The sequence below is a fragment of the Schistocerca americana genome, chromosome X, assembly GCF_021461395.2.
Source record: "Schistocerca americana isolate TAMUIC-IGC-003095 chromosome X, iqSchAmer2.1, whole genome shotgun sequence".
In the NCBI taxonomy this organism is placed as follows: Eukaryota; Metazoa; Arthropoda; class Insecta; order Orthoptera; family Acrididae; genus Schistocerca; species Schistocerca americana.
Window position 1 is genome coordinate 542,733,478 of NC_060130.1, and position 22,456 is coordinate 542,755,933.

General features: G+C 44.7%; 1 protein-coding gene across 1 annotated transcript in view; it reads right to left on the minus strand.

The window, feature by feature from the left end:
• LOC124555252 (aminopeptidase M1-C-like) overlaps positions 1-22,456 on the minus strand; it is a 476,812-nt gene that overhangs the window by 286,844 nt on the left and 167,512 nt on the right. Inside the window, exon 2 of the mRNA XM_047129117.1 lies at positions 12,344-12,599. Within this exon, the coding sequence (XP_046985073.1) occupies positions 12,344-12,599 (256 nt within the window). The remainder of the gene's footprint in view (positions 1-12,343; positions 12,600-22,456) is intronic.

Consider the following 22,456-nt stretch of genomic DNA (forward strand, 5'->3'; position numbering starts at 1 on the left):
TGTATCCCTCCAAAGTTGCACCCTGGCATTTTCAGCAATTGTAGTAAGAAGTACCTTTGATGTTCTAAGGAAACTCTTCCTTGACTTCAGTCGTTGCGAATGCGGCTTACGCCCATTCACGGGATGGGTTTGTTCTTTTTACAGTTCCTTTCGTTCCTTATAAGTCGCAATTTCTCTTCGAATGGAAGGCGCTGGTATTCCTGCAAGGTGGTAAATCCTTTCGACAGAAGTGGATTTCAAACAACCTGTTATAATTCGGCAGGTGTCGTTGAGCGCTACGTCTACGTGTTTGGCATGTGATGAATTATACCAAACAGGACAAGCATACTCTGCTGCACAATAGGCTAATAAAGTGGAGAGTTTCGGATGCCCCACTGTGATCTAGCCAATTTTTTTAACAGATGGTTCCTGATGGAAACTTGCAGTGTCTCTTGAAAGTAAAAGATCTGTACAGCGTCACTCCTAGGTATTTTAGAGTGTAGCAATGTTGCAACTCAACTCCTGACCATACTATCATCAATTTACGAGTAGCTTCCCTAATTCTCAAGTGAAAAGCACACGCTTGAGTCTTTGAGGGGTTTGGTTTAAGCTGATTTGTGCTACAGTATCTTGATAGATCTGCAAGGGCATTCGTGAGGGTGTTCTCCGCTGATTCAAAGCCTGAGCTGTGAGTCGCAAGAGCAAAGTCATCAACATAAGAGAAACTCCTGGTGTTGGAGGCTACAGGTTGGTCGTTTGTATAGATGTTGAATAGGATTGGAGCCAAGACGCTTCCTTGGGGAAGACCCCTTTTTCTGTCGTCTCCATCGGCTGCGCTGCGCTTGAACGCCAACGGAGAACCTGCGGTTTTGCGGAACTGATGCGAAGAACATAGTTAGGCTAAAACCCTTGGTCATATTGTACACCTTGAGTATTAGCAGCTGGTGGTTGACAGCGTTACAGGCCGCTGGTAAGTCGATAGATACCACCCATGTCACCTTACGAGCTTCAAACCCATCTTCTACGAATTGCGTAAGATTCTGCAGTCGTCCAGTGCAGCTTTTTTACCAGGACGAAATCCAGCTTGTTGGGATATTAGCAGAGGGTCAACTACAGGTAGGAGGCAATTTAAGATCATTCTTTCCAGCAGTTTGTATAGACGATAGAATAATGAAATTGGTCCAAAATTCTTTGGATCGTCCCCTTCTGTACCAGGTTTCAGCAAAGCAATCACTCGGCTCTTCCACCATATCTTTGGGATGTGATATCTGCTCACACAGTTGTTAAAGAGCTCCAGAATCTATTTCTTTGTTGTTATCTTAAAGTCCTTAATTTGCTCTGTTCGTATATCATCTAGGCCAGTTGATTTTCCGTTCTTACTTTGTTTAATAGCCTTATCTAATTCTTCCATGCTGGATGATGATGTAAGCAGATTGTTCTCCTCTTGCTCTTCTCTTTGCAATTTTGACTTTTTGGATTTGTGGGTTGCCTTCCCTTTCAGCAGTAACTGATTTGCCATTTTATTGGCTGTAATGTTATGGTGTACAGCTGTCGTAGATGGATAATGACTTAGATGTTTCAGGAGTTTCCAAGCTTTATGACTATCTCTTTTTACATCCAAGTTTTCGATGGTTTCAGCCCATTGATCCCCTTTTATCTTTCTCATAGAAGTAATGAGTTTGTGTCCTGCTTCCACAGTTGATTCACTCTGTATTCTGTGAGTAGGGTGGCTTCAGGAATGTAAGATGTTCGACAACCACGAGGAATTGACGTTCTGGAGCAGCTCATTACAGCAGTGGTGCTGGTTCTATAGAAGTTACTTCGACGTCGATCAACTCTGCAAATCTCGACCAGTCAGCTTTTCTAAAATAAAAAGTTCTTCAAAAGGGTGCTTTGCGAGATCTAACAGCAAAAAGTATTTCACAGATTATTGGTCTACGCTGTGAGCTGGGAAATGGGGGACCGACAGATTTTACGCATTGTTGGCTAATACCGTAACTAATAAATATGAGGTCAGGATTATAGCCTCGCTTCCACCTGTCGCTGTTGAATGATGCTAGTAATTTTTCCATCATGGATTCAATGCAACTGATTCAGTTCTGCCCATTCTTGTACTGCCGCCCCATTCTCATCTTCATGATCAGAGCCCCAAACATTACTATGGCTGTCGAAATCACCAATCACATTGTGCACTCTTTTATTATGAAAATTGGACAGTTTATTAACCATAAATTCTTTGGTGATTTGTAAAGGGATGAAATGGCACAATCTCCTGTTTCTAGTGTGAGAATTTCGATATCACTTTTCTCGGTAAATGCTGTGGATAGGATCTGAACGTCCGGATGAATAAAATTAGCACTTCCATATTTATTACGCTGTCTTTAAATGGTGAGGCACATTCCGTTTATTTTTGGCCTGCTCAAAAAAAAAAAAAAAATGGCTCTGAGCACTATGGGACTTAACTTCTAAGGTCGTCAGTCCCCTAGAACTTAGAACTACTTAAACCTAACTAACCTAACACACATCCATGCCCGAGGCAGGATTCGAACCTGCGACCGTAGCGCTCGCGCAGTTCCAGACTGTAGCGCCTAGAACCGCTCGGCCACTCCGGCCGGCGGTCTGCTCATGTCGCAGCTTCTGTGTGTCTTCTGTATGCACTGTACCTGGCTCTAGTGTTGACTGCGTAGATCTGGTAGCAGCTCTTCTTTGTCTGCAATTATTCCTTCTGTGTTACCAGATACAACGGTTAACTATGGCCCTGAAACGGGCTAAGATTTTGATGTTTCTGGCATGAAAGGAACAGCCATCAGATTTTTCATTTTCTGACTTTGCCCAGGGTACGCACGATTGCTTTTCTTTATACACACATCAAAAAAAGTTTTGCATCACCTCGGTTCCGAGAGTTCCGGAACCTGTACAGAAAATTGGAATACAGCTCAACATAAACATCATTTCCGCCTTTTTTATTGCTCATGAAAACGACATATTGCATGTTGTACCACAATACAGCGAGACCTTCAGAGATGGTGGTCAAGACTGCTGTAAACACCAATACCTTCAAAATGATTAAAATGGCTCTGAGCACTATGGGACTTAACATCTGAGGTCATCAGTCCCCTAGAACTTAGAACTACTTAAACCTAAGGACATCACACACATCCATGCCCGAGGCAGGATTCGAACCTGCGACCGTAGTTGTCGCGCGGTTCCAGACTGACGCGCCTAGTACCGCTCAGCCACACTGGCCGGCTAATACCTCTAATACCCAGTAGCACATCCTCTTGCATTGATGCATACCTGTATTCGTCGTGGCATAGTATCCACAAGTTCATCAAGGCACTGTTGGTCTACATTGTCCCACTCCTCAATGGCGATTCGGCGTAGATCACTCAGAGTGGTTGGTGGGTTACGTCGTTATCCTGAAGGAAGTCATTCACAAGATGTGCACGATGGGAGCGCGAATTGTCGTCCATGAAGACCAATGCCTCGTCAATATGCTGCCAATATGGCTGCACTATCGGTCGGAGGATAGCATTCACGTATCGTACGGTCTTTATGGCGCCTTCCATGATCACCAGCGGCGTACGTCGGCCCCACATAATACCACCCAAAGCATCAGGGAACCATGCCGCACTCGCTGAACAGTGTGTTCAAATGGTTCAAATGGCTCTGAGCACTAATGGGACTTAACATCTGAGGTCATCAGTCCTCTAGAACTTAGAACTACTTAAACCTAACTAACCTAAGGACTTCACACACATCCATGCCCGAGGCAGGATTCGAACCTGCGACCGTAGCGGTCGCGCGGCTCCAGACTGGACAGTGTGTCTAAGACGTTCAGCCTGATAGGTGTTGCCTCCAAAAACGTCTCCCACGATTGTCTGGTTGAAGGCATATGCGAGACTCATCGGTGAAGAGAACGTGATGCCAATCCTGAGCGGTCCATTCAGCATGTTGTTGGGCCCATCTATACCGCGCTGCTTGGTGTCGTGGTTGCAAAGATGGACCTCGCCATGGACGTCGAGAGTGAAGCTGCGCATCATGCAGACTATTGCGCACAGTTTGAATCGTAACACTACGTCCTGTGACTGCACGAAAAGCATTATTCAACATGGTGGCGTTGCTGTCAGGGTAGCTCCAAGCCGTAATCGGTAGGTGGTGGTCATCCACTGCAGTAGTAGCCCTTGGGCGGCCTGACCGAGGCGTGTTATCTACAGTTCCTTTCTCTCTGTATCTCCTCCATGTCCGAACAAAATGGCTTTGGTTCCCTCCGAGACGCCTGGACACTCCCCTTTTTGAGAGCACTTCCTGGCACAAAGTAACAATGCGTACGTAACCGAACCGCCGTATTGACCGTCTAGGCATGGTTGAACTACAGACAACACGAGCCGTGTACCTCCTTCCTGGTCGTATGACTGAACTGATCGGCTGTAGGATCCCCTCCGTCCAATAAGCGCTGCTCATGCACGGTTTTCACGTCTTTGGGCGGGTTTAGTGACATCTCTGCACAGTGAACGGGAGCGTCTCTATGATACGTCGATCTTCAGGAGTTCTGGGAACCGGAGTGATGCAAAACTTTTTTTGATGCGTGTATCTTCTTTAGCCTGATCATATACCACCGCATTCTCGATGGAGCTCCTTTCTTGTACCCCGTTACTATAACGATTTGTGTATCTGAGAGTGTGCTTTAGAGTATTTGGGATCCGTACCAGGTCATATTGAAGAAATACATCGACGCAATTCATATGCGGGCTGCTAGATTTGTTACCGTTCGAATAACACGCAAGTATTACGGAGATGCTTCTGGAACTCAAAAAGGAATTACTGGATGGAAGGCGACGTTCTTTTCGATGAGCACTATTTAGATAATTTAGAGAACCAGCATTTGAGGCTAACTGCAGAACGATTCTACTGCAGCCAACGCACATTTCGCGTAAGGACCATGAAGATAAAATTAGAGGGATTACGGCTCATACGGCGGTATACTGACAGTCGTTTCTCCCTCGCTTCATTTGCGAGTGGAGCAGGAACAAAATGACTAGTAGTGGTACAGGTTACACTCAGCCACGGACCATACGGTGGCTTGTGGAGTGTTTATGTAGATGTAGATAAGATGCGATTCACTTTTGTTCTGGCGTAAACACAAGCGCCGGAACGAAGATGCGGAGCGCAAGAACAGAAAAGGCGGTGAGGAAACGCCGGCCGATGGTGCACGGAATTAGACCGCGCCGCGCCAAGAGCGACACCTGGAAGAAGTAAATATAAGCGCCGGTCCTGCCAGCCTCGGGGCGCAGACCGGCACCGGATCGCGGACGTTAGTTATCAGTGACGTGTGTCAACTTACTTGAACATTTCACACATCAAGGACTCTAAATTATATTGCAAGTTGCTCCTCGTTTGCGACTACTACTTGTGAATCTCAAAGTTAAGTATTGTCAACTGCTTTCTAGAAATAAAACTACTAATGTTATTTGTTTGAATTGTTGTATAGCATTCCGAGAATGCAACATCCTTTAGGCAATGCAACATCCTTTAGGCACCCTATAAGCAACGAGTGGCAAGACCCCGCAATTTTTATTAATACAATGCACACTAAATGGCGTTTATGCTTTAGTTTGTTGAGTACAGCAGATAAAAATAAGGGACAAATAATCCATGACACCCAGATAATATTGGGAATTTAAAGTGGTGTCGGCGGGATTTTTTTTTCTTTTTTTTTTTTTGTAGTGCCATAAGCATCAGAAAAGGCAATGAGCATTGTCTTCACTTTCGATTTCGTCATTCGCACCTTCTTCGCTCTCGGTGAACCGTCAGAAACCCATTCTGCTTTTGTCGTTTTGTGTTAGGTTTATGTTGATAACACCAAGTCTAGTCACCTGTGAACATTATTTTCAGAAGAGAACTGTCTGTGTTTTCAGTTCAGTCAAGTAGCGAAAGGCATCCTCGCGACGTTTTTGTTGGGGAGTCAAGGTATGCGGAACAATCTTTGCACACGCTTTTCTCGTCTTCAAAACACTCCAGAGACTGTCTTGAACACTTTATTTAGATATATTTGGTTATTCCGCGGTAGCTCTGCATGAGCGATACCGGTCAGCTTCCAAAAGATCGTGAATTTTCTCAATGTTCCCCTCGGATGAACTTTAGGTGTGCAGCCCTGATCTCTCGTTGCCCTCGAGCGATACCTGGTCTCCTTTAACACGTTTCAACCACTGAAGATTTAAATAAATATCGTCGTAAGCCTTTGTCACGTACTCAGATGTATCCGTGGTCGTTTTACCGATTAAAACGTGAAATCGAATCACTGCTCGTTGCTCTACTGCGATTTGTGAAAATACAATGTTGACACACGCTTTAACACTGGCTGCTAACAACTGACTGGTCGAATAAACAACACATCATGTTGCTGGCAGTTGTTAGTTCAAGCTGACACCATAGTAACTGCGCTGACGTCGTCTATACTCCAGGAATAAAACCAGTCTCCGAACTTTCTGGATAGATGGTGCACAAATCTTCTTTAGTGAATTAACATTTGAAGACGGAGATAATTATTTCTTGTCTTGATTTTTTACCCTCAGTTTCAGTTCCATGATTTTCTGGATACTAACTTTGCTGCCACAGACAGCCTTTACATAGGACCAGAATTTCTTTTGGTTTCGTAACATACCTTTCGGTAAGTGTCTGCTACTATAGTAATTTGGGCTTTACGCATTGCTCTCTAGATAGCCAAACGAATTTCATTCGTCATTTCTCTACCAATTATTTGTTTCGCACCTGTTATACTGTAGTCATCGTTTCTCAAGAAGTTTTTTTTTCTTTTTACAGCGACTGTATTTCTAGGAGGGTTTCTTCCATCACGAACTGCTATACTAGATACATATCTGTCCAATGCACAGTCAACCGATCTTTCAAACTTGAGGGACAATTCTTCTACATGATCCTGCCTAGACGTAACAATTCTGAGTTTCAGTTTGAGGTAGAGCACGATTACGTCTTTATCTACCTTTCTGAACATATAAATATTCTCGTTATGTTAGCTGCCCTTAGAACTTTAGTTATCATTGTTACTAAAACTGTCGCATGGTCACTGATACCAGTTTCAGTGAGGACAGTCTCAAAGAGGTCAGGTGTATTTGTTGACACCAGGTTTAATATACAAGGTGCGTCTGGAAAAATTACGTGAATGGTCTCAGAAAATAAAGGGAACACGAGATGGAAACAAAATACTTTACTGGCCTTCAAAGCAATTGCGATTAGCTTCGACACACTTCTCCCATCGGTTGTAAAGCTGTAGGGAACAGTCAGCAAGCGTTTCTTGCGGAATCGTTCGACGAACCGTGGTCAAACGTTGTTGGCTATCTGCATCATTACAGGAAAAGAGACCAGGTGCTGCCAAAACGATCCGCAGACCAAGCGACAGTCAGTGGCTACGTGTTGATAGCCTTCCCCGTCTCCCTCGGTAGAAATACATGATGGATCAAGCCCTTTCTGTCGAAAGAGGCGCTCAAACTCGTATCAATCTTTAATTTTACCAGTCTACATTTTTGGGAGGCAGGGAAGACGATGAATACTGTGCCACTGGCTGTCGCTTGGCCTCCGGATGGTATTGGTAGAAGCACTTCTCATTTCCTGTAATGATACGGATATCCAACAAGGCGTGATCAGGGTGCTTCGAGCGATTCCATGCGAATCGTTTACTGACGGTTTCCAACAGCTTTACATGCTATGGCAGAGATGTGATGTACCTAATGGTTAAGGTACACTAATGAGCCGAAACATTATGACCACCTGCTTAATAGCCTGTTTGTCCGTATTTTGAACGAAATACATTACTTATTCTGCGTATCTGGGGTCTGACAGTTTGGAATTTTGGAATTTGTTGTGGTGAGGTCTTATGGGACCAAACTACTTAGGCCATCGGTCCCTAAGCCTACACACTACTTAATCCAACTTAAACTAAGTTATGCTAAGGACAACACACACACCAATGCCCGAGGAAGGACTCGAACCTTCGATCGGTGGAGCCGCACGGACCGTGACAAGGCGCCTTAGACCGTGCGACAGTTGGTGGTAGGTTTGTGGAGGTATGGGGCATTAGATGTCTACGCACAGCTCATGTAATTCGCGTAAATAACGGGCCGCTAAATTGCGTGCGCGGTGATAGCGCCCTATAGTGATCCACATGCGTTCATAAGATTTACATCTGGCGAATTTAGTAGCAGAGACATAAACGTGAGTTCACCATAATGTTCCTCAAACCACTGTAGCGCAGTTCTGGCTCCGAGACATGGACAATTATACTGCTTAATGATGACATCGCCTTCGGGGAGACATCAAGCATGAAGGGATCCAGGTGGTTACCAGCTGTCTGCGTGTCTTCGATTACTACCACAGGTCCCACGTAAGCGCAGGAGCATGTCTCCCATAGCATAATACTGTTTCCACCAGCCTGCGTCCGTGGCGCGGTGCACGTTTCGAGCCGCCGGTCACCTCGATGACGTCGTTTGTGGAGACAACTATCGACCGAGTGTAGCAAAAATGTGAGTTACCCGGAGAGCCGACACGTTTCCATTAATCGACGGTCAAATCCCCATGATCCCGTGCCCACTGCAATTGTAACTGACGATGTCGTTGGGTCAACATGTGAACACGTAGGGATGGTCTACTGCGGAGCTCTACCTTCAAGAATGTACGACAAACGGTGTGCTCCGAAACACTTGTGCGTGCACCAGCGTTGTTCTCTTCCGGCAAAGATGCCACAGATGACCATCTATCCAACTTTACAGAGCAAACAAGCCTCCGAACCCCACCTTCTGTGAAGATTCGTGGACATCCAACCATAGTGCCTAGTGGTAGTTTCACTGTGCTGCTCTCTCTTTCCATAGGTGCTCAAGACGAACATAGAACCAGCTTCGCCGTTTTCTAGATATTCGTTCTCAGGCTCTGGGTAATAATAATCTGTCCTCTGTCAAAGTCGCTTATCTCAGTGGATTTCCCGATTTTCAGCCCATATCTTCGCTAGGGTGATCCCCCGTCTGTGTCTGCTACGCTTACATATTTTTGTTACCGCGTCACATGCCCGCAACGCCACCTGGCAGCATCCAACGTCGTGGTGGGCAGTGGACGTAATGTTTTGGCTTATCAGTGTATTTTCTTTGTAGTTCTTGTTTTATTTATTTTCTGAGACCATTCACCGAACTTTCAAGACGCACGTTGCATTTGCATTGAGTAAGTTTCCGGACTATATGTTCTAGTTATTTTTAGAGATGTATTGTAATAATATTGCGTAGGATGTCTTGCCATGCCCATCTCTTACAAAACTGAAACTATCCAGATCGATTATTGTATGATTTTAGCCTCCTCCAATTATGGAAGTATGGTTGGAGATCATACGTAGGGGCGAACTGATATTTTTTCCAAAGTTTTCGGTTACATCTAGAGGTGAATCTGGCGGTCGATAAAAAGATACAATTTTAAGTTTTCGTCCTCCATTGACAGTGAATCTTCCAGTTTCTTTCTTGGTGAATTTTAGTTTGTTGTCTACTTTGACAAATACACCACATTCATTTCTCACTAGTCTGTTCTTTCGACACACACTTATGGTTAACGCAAGAATCTCATTGCTGTCAATTTCCGGTGTTAGCCAGCATTCTTAACTACTAAATAGTACTGCATCAGTTTCACTGTTTTTCAGGTGCACTTCCTTGCAAGTGTTTCGGCAGCTGATCCACTGACGCTTGTTATTCATTACTAGCAATTCTCTCTCTCTGTCTCTTTCTCTAGGGCATCTCGACACACATTTGTTCTTGCTAAACGCCAAAAGACATTAATTTACTGACCTTCGATTTCTTTGTTAACCCGTGAAACTTGATTAGAAATGCTAGTTAACCTATTCCACTGTTTTCAGTGCATGACATTTATTTGTTAAGTAAATGTAAATCTTCAGCGTATGATATACTTCAGCTATCGAATAAAATTTTAGCTTTTCTATGTTCCCTCACGCCTCCATGATCAACCTTAGTTAACCAGTTTACCAATTCACAGCTTGATCCACCCATGTGGATAGGATCGAATACGATGCTTTCTAGGTTACAAGAAACTTATCTTTCTTCTTGGGTTCTTGTTAGAGGAACGGATGTGCAGGTTAGCTGTATCAACGTATCTTCACTTTCCTTGTCTGTCAAATATTTATGAAAGTTCTTTCAGTCTCGTGTATTCGAAAGACATATCGCCTGGTGAATGCTATCACACGGGTATGAATTACCCATACAGCTGCGAATTTACATATTTCTTTACACAGGTGATGACCCACTAGATTCAACTGATTGTGAAGCTGCCAGACTTAAGCATGATGGCTGAAACAAGGGGTACAAAATTTTAAATACAGGGTGAACATGAATAAAAACCGACAAATTGCAGGTACCGTTTCTTAAGTGGAAATCGAGGAAAAAAGGTCCAATGAGCATGTGTCCAAAAATGCATTATTGCCACAGTTAATGGCGCTGACGAATGAAAGTTTCTCTGACCACTTTTGTGTGTTCCTTGTGTGTTGCAGGTTGTGTGATTGGCGCATCGTACTGTAAGCAGCAGAATGGTCCGATATTCATGTCGGGAACACGCCGCCGTGGTAGTTGTGCTCGCTCAAACAGATGGGAACGGTCGACAGGCAGCACGGCTATATCAAAACAGTTACCCACACAGACCCCCAACTACATCACACAATGTTTCAAGCCATTTTTGCTGTGTCTGATCATTGATCCTCTCAGAAAGACGAACTTGCAGGGAGGCGGTGGATTGTGTGTGTACCAGATATGGAGGACTGGGTTCTACAGGTTATTGCGACGAACCCTAGTACAAGCTACAGGTAAGTGGTCACAAACGCGGTGTAAGCCAAAGTACTATTATGTGTATCCAGTATGATAACCGCTACTACCCCTATCACTTACAATGTGTGCAAGGATTATCAACAACGGATTTCCCTCTACAAGAAGGATTTTGTCGGTGGTTTTTGCACCAACTATCAGAATTATGGGATTCTGTCATCAGTCCTGTGTACTGTCGAAGCAGCCCTTACCAGAAATGGCCTCATCAATCTGCATAATCGTCGTCTATGGCCTACAGACAATCCCCGGGTAATAGTTGAGTGGTTTCATCAGTATCGGTTTAGCATCAGTGAGTGGGCGGGGATTCTTGGCGACCACAAACCTCGACCGGTTATTATTCCACAACACCTCACTGGAGAAACCTACCTAGACTTCATGCGTGGGCTGCTTGAGAAAGTGCCTTTGGCAATACGACAGGTAATGCTGGTTTTGCATGACGGAGAATCGCCCCACTTCCGGATTACATTTCGACGAAGCCTCATCATCCTCTCCGACGTTGGATAGGACACGGAGGCGCTGTAGTGTGGGCTGCTAGATCACCGGACATAAACCCCACTGATTTTTACCTCTGGGAGCATCTGGAAAGCATTTTGTATGCTAAACAAGTTCCTGATTTGCAGACTCTTCAACAGTGTGTTCACGACGTCAGTGGTGCTATTCGGATAGAAGCCGGAATGTGCTAAAGAGTGCGGCAATCCATGATTCGACGTGCGAGCGCGTGCACTGCATCCCATGGAGACCACTTTGAACATCTGTTGCGACGTCGATACGCTGCAGCTCTGTACTGTGTTCCGGGATGACTTCTTGTCACTGCATGCACATATGTTCATACGACCATTTTTCCTCCATTTCCAGTCAGAAATCTGCCCCAGCAGTTTGTCGGTTTTATTAATGTTCACTCTGTATAACATCCAGAATATGCTATAACATACTTTTATCCATGAAGACAGATGAGTGTTCTATTTGGGCCGAATATAGAAGATAAAAGACATGAAGTTATATGAGTACGTACAGAATGAGATGAGCCACTTATTTAAAAACTAGACAAGAGCGAAGGGCCGGACGAGGTGACGGAGAGGGTAAGGCTATCCACCGTTATTTCGAAGCAAATCTCACTCCAGCTATGCGGGTGAATTCTTTCCACGGCTTATCTAAATCACTACAGGTAAATGAAGGAACGATTCAACGAGCTACGGCTATTTATTCCAACTAGTGCTCCATGCTTTTCTCAAATCAGCGTCGACGAACTGCCGAAATCTACTCTTCCTTGGACTGCTACAAGAAACCGAGTACTTCTTTTCGAGTGGTTGTGTCCATCCAAAAGAACCGAACTTGTTATTTATTAATACTCGGTCACTGGAAACGTTAGAGACCCTCTAGAGAGCCATGGAACCTGTCCATAAGGGTGCTCAGAGAGCATTACACGTCATCTTGTACAATGGAACTTTCTTACCTATCTCACTTATTGAGGCAAGAGTACTGACCTTGAAGCTGTTGATGATCATGTCGAGGCTGTGCAGACGAAGCTCGTCAGTAGGCTCTAGCACATCCAACTTGACGATGACCTGGCCATCAAAAGTGGCGAAATTGTCGCCGTCGAGAACCGGGTCGAAATACGGCCTCAGGCGAATCTCGTAGTGGCTGGGTTTCACGTTTGTGGGTAGCCGATACTCATAATCCAGTTCTCCGCCCTCTTGAGCGAACGCCACCATCAGCTGCACCAGCAGCACCAACAGAGCCCTGCACACGACAAGAAGGATAATTGATTAACATTCTCTTTCACACAAAAGTGTTATTCGAGAGCTGTCTGCTTATTCTATACGTTACATTTCTGTTTGCAAAACCATTTTCCGATGCAGCTGTTAAAATTAATTATTGTTCGTTTCTCCTTCTTAAGATTACTGCAATTAAATAAAGAGAATTTTTCACCAGCCGTTCTTCGCCTTTATTTACATAGCACCTTCTGTGGTCGTTCTGAAAATATTGATACATATGTTTGTACATTTTGATGGTTATAGATTAAAAAAGTATTTCTTTATAAAGTTGGCGTCCAATTTACTTATGGCGTTTCCGTAATTTTTTGTTATGCTTTTTGGGCGCAAAACTGCTGCGGTCATAAGCGCCCGTTCTGTGGCTTAGGAAAGGGTAAAAAACCGAATGGGAAATCAGCAGCAATTGGTTCGAAACTCAAAAAGGAGGGAAACTAAAAACAGAAGGAAATCTAAAATACTACCATTGAAGGGGGCTTCAAATGACCGATGTCATCTCACTGACACTGATCAATTCGAGGACGCGATCGGCTGAGCGCGTGCCATCTGCTAAAAGGGAAGTTATATCAGGTGACAGTTGTAAACGGGTGCGTAGCGGATTAAAATAGGGGCACTGAAGTAAAAGGAGTCTCACCGTCCACGGTTGAGAGCAGTGGAGACAAAGCGGGGAAGGATCGCCACCTAAAAGATGTCGATGGCTAAAGAGAGAGCGCCCTATGCGGAGTCTAGTTAAAATTACATCCTCCTGACGACGAGATTGGGAGGAAGAGGTCCAAGCACAGGGAAGGGGGTGTCACCTTCCGTGATTTATTATCGGAAAATGTAGACCAATGTGCGTGCCATAAAAGAGCAACACGACGACGTAAAACGCTCTGTAGATCGGCTAAGGGAACCATGCGAACAGTGGGCCGGGGAGAAGAGACTGCAGCCTTTGCCGCTATATCGGCTGCCTCGTTTCCGCGGATCCCAACGTGCCCTGGGATCCAGAGGAATGCCACAGAGACGCCCCCCAAGTGGAGCAAGCGTAGGCAGTCCTGAGTCCGGTGGACCAGAGGGTGGACAGGATAAAGAGCTTGGATGCTGAGGAGAGAGCTGAGCGAATCCAAGCATATAATATACTGTAGCCTCTTATGGCGACGGATGTATTGTACAACCTGGAGAACAGCGTAAAGCTCAGCAGTAAAAACCGAACACTGGTCGGGAAGCCGAAATCTATTAGTAGTGTCGCCAACAATATAGGCACTCCCAACACCAAATGTTGATTTTGAGCTGTCAGTGCAAATAAATGTGGCATGCTCCATTTGTGCGGATAAAGTAGTAAATAAACGACGATAAACGAGGGGGGGGGGGGGGGGTACCATCCTTGGGAAACTGATAAGGGTCACGGAGCAGGCAGGTCCGGGGGAGAGGCCATGGTGCCACTGTATTCCCAGTTGTCAAGAAAGTTTTAGGAAAGTGGAAGGAAAGAGAACGTAGCAGTTGACGGAAGCGAACTCCCGGTGGTAATAGAGAGGAAGGGCGGCCTGCATATCCTAACTCCAAGGAGGCGTCGAAAAAAGGGCATGGGCCGGATGAGCAGGCATGGAAGACAGATGACCAACGTAACGACTCAGAAGGACAGCTCGCCGATTGGACAGCGGAGGTTCAGCAGTCTCAGCATAAAGGCTCTCCACGGGGCTGGTGTAAAAAGCTCCAGACGCTAGACGCAATTCACGGAGGTGGACAGATTTGAGACGCCGAAGAATAGACGGTCGTGCAGAGGAGTAAACTATGCTCCCATAGTCCAATTTCGAACGCACTAAGGCGCGATATAGGCGGAGGAGGACCACTCGGTCTGCTCCCTAGAAGGTACCACTTAGAACACGGAGGGAGTTGAGGTACATGAAGCGTGGGAGACCAGCACAGTTTTCTGTCAAACATCACTCCCAAGAATTTAGCGACGTCCGCGAACGGAAGGTCGACAGGGCCTAGATGTAGGGAAGACGGAGGAAACTCCGTACGATGCCAAAAATTTACCCAGACCGTCTTACTGGAAGAAAAGCGGAAGCCGGTTTCGATGCTCCGTGAGTAGAGGCGATCGAGACATCCTTGAAGACGTCGTTCAAGAAGACTGGTCCGTTGAGAGCTATAATAGATCGCAAAATAGTCGACAAAGGGGGAGCCCGAGACATCGGGAAGGAGACAATCCATAATCGGATTTATGGCGACGCAAACAGTACAACACTAGCACGGAGCCCTGAGGCACCCCGTTTTCTTGGGAGAGAGTAGTGTTAACCCGCACCTTAAATGTGCGCTCTGTCATAAATTCACGAATAAAAAGGGGTAGCCGACCTCGAAAGACCCAAGAAAACAGTGTGCGGAGGATGCCAGTCCTCCAACAGGTATCGTATGCTCTCTCCAAATCAAAAAATATCGCTACCATCTGGCGTTTCCTGAGAAAATTGTTCATAATATAAGTGGAGAGAGCAAAAAGAAGGTCAACTGCAGAACGATGCTTTCACAAAGCGCATTAGGCAACTTTTTGGTTGAGGGACTCCAGCCACCAAACAAAACGGCAATTCACAATACGCTCCAAAATCTTACATCCACTACTCGTGAGAGAGACGGGGCCATAGCTAGAGGGAAGATGTTTGTCCTTTTCAGATTTCGGAACAGGAATGACTATACCTTCCCGCCGTCTTCTGGGAGAAGTACTGTCTGGCCAAATTCGATTATAAAGGCGAATGAAGTAACGCAGACTACGGTATGATAAATGCAGCAACATTTGGACGTGGATGTCACGCGGTCCTGGGGCAGAAGAGCGAGAGGAAGAGAGTGCGTGTTGGAGTTCCCGCATGGAGAAAACAGTATTATAGCTTTCGCTATCTTGAGAGGAGAAAGCAAGTGGTCGTACTTCCGCTGCTCGTTTCTTCGGGAGAAAAGCTGGCGGGTAATTTGAAGAGCTCGAAATCTCGGGAAAGTGTTGACCCAATACGTTAGAAATTGCGTCTGGGTCCACGAAGGTATCATACGCGACAGTGAGCCCAGAGATCGGGGAGAAATTAGACATGGCGGATAACTGTCGAATTCGACTTCAAACTACCGATGAGGGTGGTGGTGGTGGTTTTTGGGGGAAGGAGACCAGACAGCGAGGTCATCGGTCTCATCGGATTAGGGAAGGACGGGGAAGGAAGTCGGCCGTGCCCTTTGAAAGGAACCATCCCGGCATTTGCCTGGAGCGATTTAGGGAAATCACGGAAAACCTAAATCAGGATGGCCGGACGCGGGATTGAACCGTCGTCCTCCCGAATGCGAGTCCAGTGTCTAACCACTGCGCCACCTCGCTCGGTACCGATGAGGGAGTGGAGGTGTTAAAGGATCTGGTACAGAAGTCCCAGCTTGCCTTCTTGCTATCGCGGATGATGCGACAGTATCACGCGCGTAACTGCTTATAGCGGATACAGTTGGCCAACGTAGGATGGTGGCGAAAAACGCGAAGAGCATGTCTCCGCTCACGTATTGTGTCACGGCACGCCTCGTTCCACCAAGGAACTGAGGTGCGCCGGGGCATAGGGGAGGTATGAGGTATTGAACGTTCCGCTGCTGTAAGAATAACTTCCGTAACATGAGTGGCCTGATCGTCGATACTAGGAAAGTGACGATCATCGAATGTCGCTAGAAAGGAGAAAAGTGTCCATTCGGCTTGGGACATAGATGACAGTTGTGGCTGTAATCGAAGGACGCATGGAAAATGGTAACTCGAGTGTGTATCAGCAAGAGCGAACCATTCAAAGCGCCGTGCTAGCTCAACAGTACCGAACGAAAGGTCTAAATGAGAGAAATTTGACGTGGAAAAAGACAAAAATGTAGGTTCCCCAGTGTTGAGGCAAACAAGATCCGCTTGGTAGAAGAGGTCAATCAATAGAGAGCCTCGTGGAAAAGGACGCGGAGATCCCCAAACCGGGTGGTGGGCATTGAAGCCCCCACCCAGAAAATAGAGGTGGGGGGGGGGGGCGGGAGCTGACCAAGGAGATTAAGGAGATCAGCTCTTGCCATCGGTGTGGACGTTGGAATGTATACGGTACTAAGAGAGAAGACGGATCCAGAAAGGGAAAGACGGACAAAAGCAGCTTGGAAGGGACTGATTAAGGGGATTGGGTGATAATAGACAGTATTATGGAGAAGAATCATAAGTACCCGTGTGCTGGAGTGACATCAACAGAGGGGAGATCAAACCGGACTGATTGGAAATGGAGGAAAACAAAGCGATCGTGAGGACGTAGCTTTGTTTCCTGAAGACAGAAGACGACCGGGGAGTAGGATCGTAAGAGCATCGACATTTTATCCCGATTGGCTCGAATTCGGCGGATATTCCAATGGATAAGTAACATAGGGTGGACAGAAAAGGGAAGAATCTCACCACAGTTGCTGTCAACTCCGACAGCGTGGAATGGCATTCTGCCTGTTGTGGTTGGCAGGAGAGCCAACACCATGTTACTAGAGGAAGCCGAAAGGCACGCGTTTTAGCTCACGCAGGCTGGCGTGAGGTCTGGAACAGGACAAGGAAATTAGAATTTAGAAAAAACGGACGTAGCTGGTGGAATACATAACTTTAATCCATTAATGGTGAATGTCGCTCTTGACGGTACATGATTCAGTATCAATAGCAACTGGTAATGGCGCCTTGCTCGGTCGTAGCAATTGACGTAGCTGAAGGCTATGCTAACTATCGTCTCGGCAAATGAGAGAGTATTTTGTCAGTGAACCATCGCTAGCAAAGTCGGTTGTACAACTGGGGCGAGTGCTAGGAAGTCTCTCTAGACCTGCCGTGTGGCGGCGCTCGGTCTGCAATCACTGATAGTGGTGACACGCGGGTCCGACGTATACTAACGGACCGCGGCCGATTTAAAAGCTACCACCTAGTAAGTGTGGTGTCTGGCGGTGACACCACACTGCCAAAGGCAGAAGACCCTGATCCATAGGCTGTTCGGGGGCAGCTCCTGCCGCCAGCGGTCGGCCGGTGAATAGGCCGGCAGCGATGCGTCTCGGCGACACGGAAGATGGCCAAGGGCGGTTACCGCCAGGTGGCGCTGTAGATGAGACACGCCGTGGCGGAAGAGGAGAGGAACTTTGTTTCTTATGAGCCTTCTTGGAAGCAGGACGTTGAGATGGAGGATTCGATGGTTGTGAAGTCGGTGTATCTAAAAAAAATCTTCGCCAGTAGGCTCTTTTTTTGGAAGTCCGGGCGTCCGATTTTGGGACCCGAGGTTTTAGCAGGAGCTGACGAAGGGTGAGCTTTAGAGTGAGCAGGTGACAGTAAGGAGGTTGAACAGGCGATCTTTGGGCTGGCCGATCTGACGACCGTGGCACTAAAGGTGAGATCGCAAGTCTGCGTGGCTACCTTCTTAGTAGGACGAGGAGATGCCAGTACAGAGCTATATTTACCGTCTGGGGGCACAGTGGGCTTTCGACTGGCGAATAACTTACAAGCAGCAAATGTAGACACATTTTCCTTCACTCGGATTTCCTGAATAATTCGTTCATCCTTGAAAATAGGGCAATCTCTAGAGGAAGCAACGTGGAAGCCCATAAAGTTGATGCAACTAGGGGATGGAGGTGGACAATCACCCACGTGGGCATCCCTTCCACATGTAACGCATTTGGCCGGATTGGAACACGACTGGCTTGTATGATTAAACCGCTGACATCGATAGCAACGTGTAGGGTTGGGGATGTACGGGCGAAATGAAATTATCTGCCCGCATCTCGTGGTCGTGCGGTAGCGTTCTCGCTTCCCACGCCCGGGTTCCCGGGTTCGATTCCCGGCGGGGTCAGGGATTTTCTCTGCCTCGTGATGGCTGGGTGTTGTGTGATGTCCTTAGGTTAGTTAGGTTTAAGTAGTTCTAAGTTCTAGGGGACTGATGACCATAGATGTTAAGTCCCATAGTGCTCAGAGCCATTTGAACCATTTTTTGAAATTATCTCATATCCCGCTTTAATGTTCGATGGCAGTTGAACTCTGTCAAACAGAGTCGGTACCAAGCCCTTGTCAACCCTTTTCACGTCTCGATGTACAGTCGTTACCCCTGGTCTGACAGGTAGTTTTGAATGTCCTCGTTGGACATTCTTTGTAAACATTTTCTCTTACGCTACATTGGCACACTTCAGCTCACTTTAGAAATATAACTACAGTTGCATCTGTCCGCACTCAGCACAGTATTACAGTGTTTATGTTTGTTCAAATGGCTCTAAGCACTATGGGACTTAACATCTGAGGTCATCAGTCCCCTAGGCTTAGAACTACTTAAACCTAACTAACCTAAGGATGTCACACACATCCATGCCCGAGGCAGAATTGGAACCTGCGACCGTAGGAGCAGCGCGGTTCCAGTCTGAAGCGTCTAGAACCACTCTGTCACATCGGCCGGCAGTTTATATCCGTTCATTTGTTTCTCGTGTAGGTTGTCAAACTGTGATTAAAAAAAAAAATGTAATGTGTGTGTGTGTGTGTGTGTGTGTGTGTGTGTGAGAGAGAGAGAGAGAGAGAGAGAGAGAGAGAGAGAGAGAGAGAGAGAGAGAGAGAGAGAGAGTTAGTGCAAATTAGTGAACATGTCTTATACGTTCAGCAGGGATGTGAGTGATGGGAATGAGAGCTGCGTGAGAGTTGTGGCTCGAATTTTCGGAGGATAATGATAACAAGCAACTGGAAGGAGATGGTAATGGTAAATGGGGCTTCTGGCTATATGCATATATTTAATGATATATTAAGTGGGCTGTTAGTTTAAAGAGTGTGTGGTTTGCCAGGTTTATGTGATCATTTATGAGCTGTTTCTTTTCTGTTATGGTTTTTTGAATGTGGTATTTTTCTTTTAGGGTGAAGTCTTTTTTGTAGTTGTTTCTCCTTACGGTTTCAATGTTTCTCTCTCTGGTAGTAATTTTATGTTGTTGGCGTTGTAAATATTCCGCAGCAGTTGAATAACTTGTCCTCCTCTTAAATGTTCTTTGTATCTGGTGTCATGTGTCCTCTTGGTTTGACCTATGTATCATCTATCACATTCATACATTTCAGCTGATATGTTCCTGATTTCTGATAAAGATTAGTTTTTCCTGTTGTTTTAGGAAAGTACTTTGATGTTGAACTGTTAGTTTGGTGGGCTATATTTATGCCTTTTTTGTTTGTGAGGGATTCTGTCACTGTGTAGATGATAGCTAGGTATTTTCTCTTTTCTCTTTCTTGATTGTATCGTGCAGCTTTGTTACTAAGTTTTCTTTGCATCGATCGTTTGTGGATATTTGCACTATGGTATTCTTTTCTTTTTGATAGATATCTGTGTCTAATGGTACCGTGTTCAGTCTGTGGAGTATATGCCTAAATGCTACCTGCTTTTGAGAGCTCGGGTGCTGCGATGTCTGGTGAATAATAATTGTATCTGTTGTTGTCAGTTTTCGACATGTGTTAAACGTGTGTTGTTTGTTATGAATATTCATGATAATGTCAAAGAAATTTAAATATCTATTGTGCTGCTCTTTTTCGATTGTAAAATGTATCTTATCGTGAACAGTGTTTATGTCTGTATGTAGCTAGTCAGTGTGAGTGCTTGGATCATCTATTAGACAAAAATGTCATCCACGTATCCAATCCAGTGTAGGATGCTGTACCTATTTTTCACTATTTTGTTAAATATGATCTGTTCTACAAGGGTTACCAATGGGTTCCCTAGTGTCTGGAACCATAGCAATCATATTTATGAACACACACACACACACACACACACACACACACACACACACACAACAAATGAAAAACACAAACACTGCAATACTGTGCAGAGTGCGAACACATATACCTGCAGTTCTCTTTCTAGAATGAGGTGAAGTGGATGTAACGCCAATGTAGCGTAGAGAAAGTCCTCCAAAGAAGGCAAAAACAGCCTAGTGTATCTCTACAGCTAAGTTTCTTTAGATCTGAACAACGAAAGAAAAAGCAATGGATTACCGAATATGTGACAAGGGGAGGAAACATTAAGTATATTTGACGCCAACTTCACGAAGAAATACTGTTTTTAATCTGTAACGACCAAAACGTACGAACGTATGTGTCCATACTTCCGAAATGACCACAGAAGATTACTTTGCAAATAACAGCGAAATGCGTCTGGTGTAAAATTCCTTTTAATTAATTGCAGTAAGCTAGGGTAGAAAAACAAATAAAAATTGGTTATATTTTTGTTTTCAAATCTCATTTCCTTTGTACTGTCCAAATTCTATGTGCATGGGAAGTGTAAAGTTATCATTTTGCGAAAAATGTGTTCTAGTGACATTGAAACTAATCGGAAACTGACGTTTTACATAGTAAAGCCTTCTTATGTTTATCTTTTTACCACTGGAAGACTCAAAAGTTCCAGACACGAGCAACTATGATAATTCAATCCCAGCAGGAATGTTACACAAGTTGGCCATCACGCTTCTTGGAAGATATTGCTCCAAATCTTCATGGCCTCAACATCTCTAGGTATATCACACTGCACCCTTCTGTACAGTTTGTTATTTATTACAATTGGAATTCGTTATTTCAGCATAACGAGAGGAATTTACATCTTAATTTCTAACTGAATTCTAATTGGTCGTGATACATCTGTGTTTATATGACGCAAGTCACCTTGCGATGAGTAACGGGCGACGTATGTGACGTATAGCTCTGTAGTTTCTAAGGCATACCGTTATTCCGATTATAGAGAGTGAACTTTCTTCGCGTTGCATTCATAGTGACAAAGGAACATTCCCAGGTGGAAATAAATGATTTTGATGAAACTTGGTGTGACGTAAAGGGGTCAAAAACTGCAATAGGTATTTTTCCATTTTTGCCAATTTTCACTTTTAAGGGGTAACACATTCCCCAAAAGGTAATGTGGGATATGAAGTTTAGAGGGAACATCTTCAAAACTATTAATTGTAGGAAATGTGTTTCAGATTAAAGTTGAAATTAATTAACATTCTTGAAAACTGTATATACAATTTAAATGATAACTTTTGTTACAACATAAATCAAAGAAATTTTCACAGCATATCCCTCTATATGTAATAAAGATTGTTTCAGAAATGCGATTTTTGAAAAATAAGTCGTACGCAGTGTGCTGTCGGAGTATTATCAACATAAGAGTTTAAAACATCTAAACGATCATTATTATTCTAATTACTTGTTTTACTTACTTCTGATTTATATTTTAAATTGACATTATTTTTAGGTTTTAAAATCATGTTTTTTAATCATTTCACATACATGTATTTTGTTAATTGGAAAAATAAATAACTCATCGTTATTGTGATGATTTCGTATCATAACAATGATCAGTATAGAAATGATTAAAACATAACTTACACATACAGTGAACGAAATTTTTCGCATGATACACACGACGGACAACTCAGTATAAAACAGACTTCAGTAAGAGTCTCAAATAGCGGCGGGTGATCCTCTAAATTCGCAGGAACTGTAACTGAAGGACACCATTTTAGCATTGATTTGTGACACCATGGATGGACAACCGACTATTGTGGAACAAGATAATGGGCAATGGTTTCATAAAGCAAAGCTCTATGATATGGCAACGATTGAAAATGATCGCGTATCTGGAGTTCATGAGGCGTCCTTTATGCCTGGCAGAATTCTTTCTACAGAAACCGGATTAGATTTCGAATACAAGATATCTTCCAATGAATTTTGGAAAAGTGGAAAGCAGGGGAAAAATCGCTTTCATCCGTGAAGCCTAAATATCGCAAAGTTACTTCAGTGGCACAGCTGGAGAAAGTATGTTCTTCACTACGACTCGAAACGTCTCAAGATGTAGG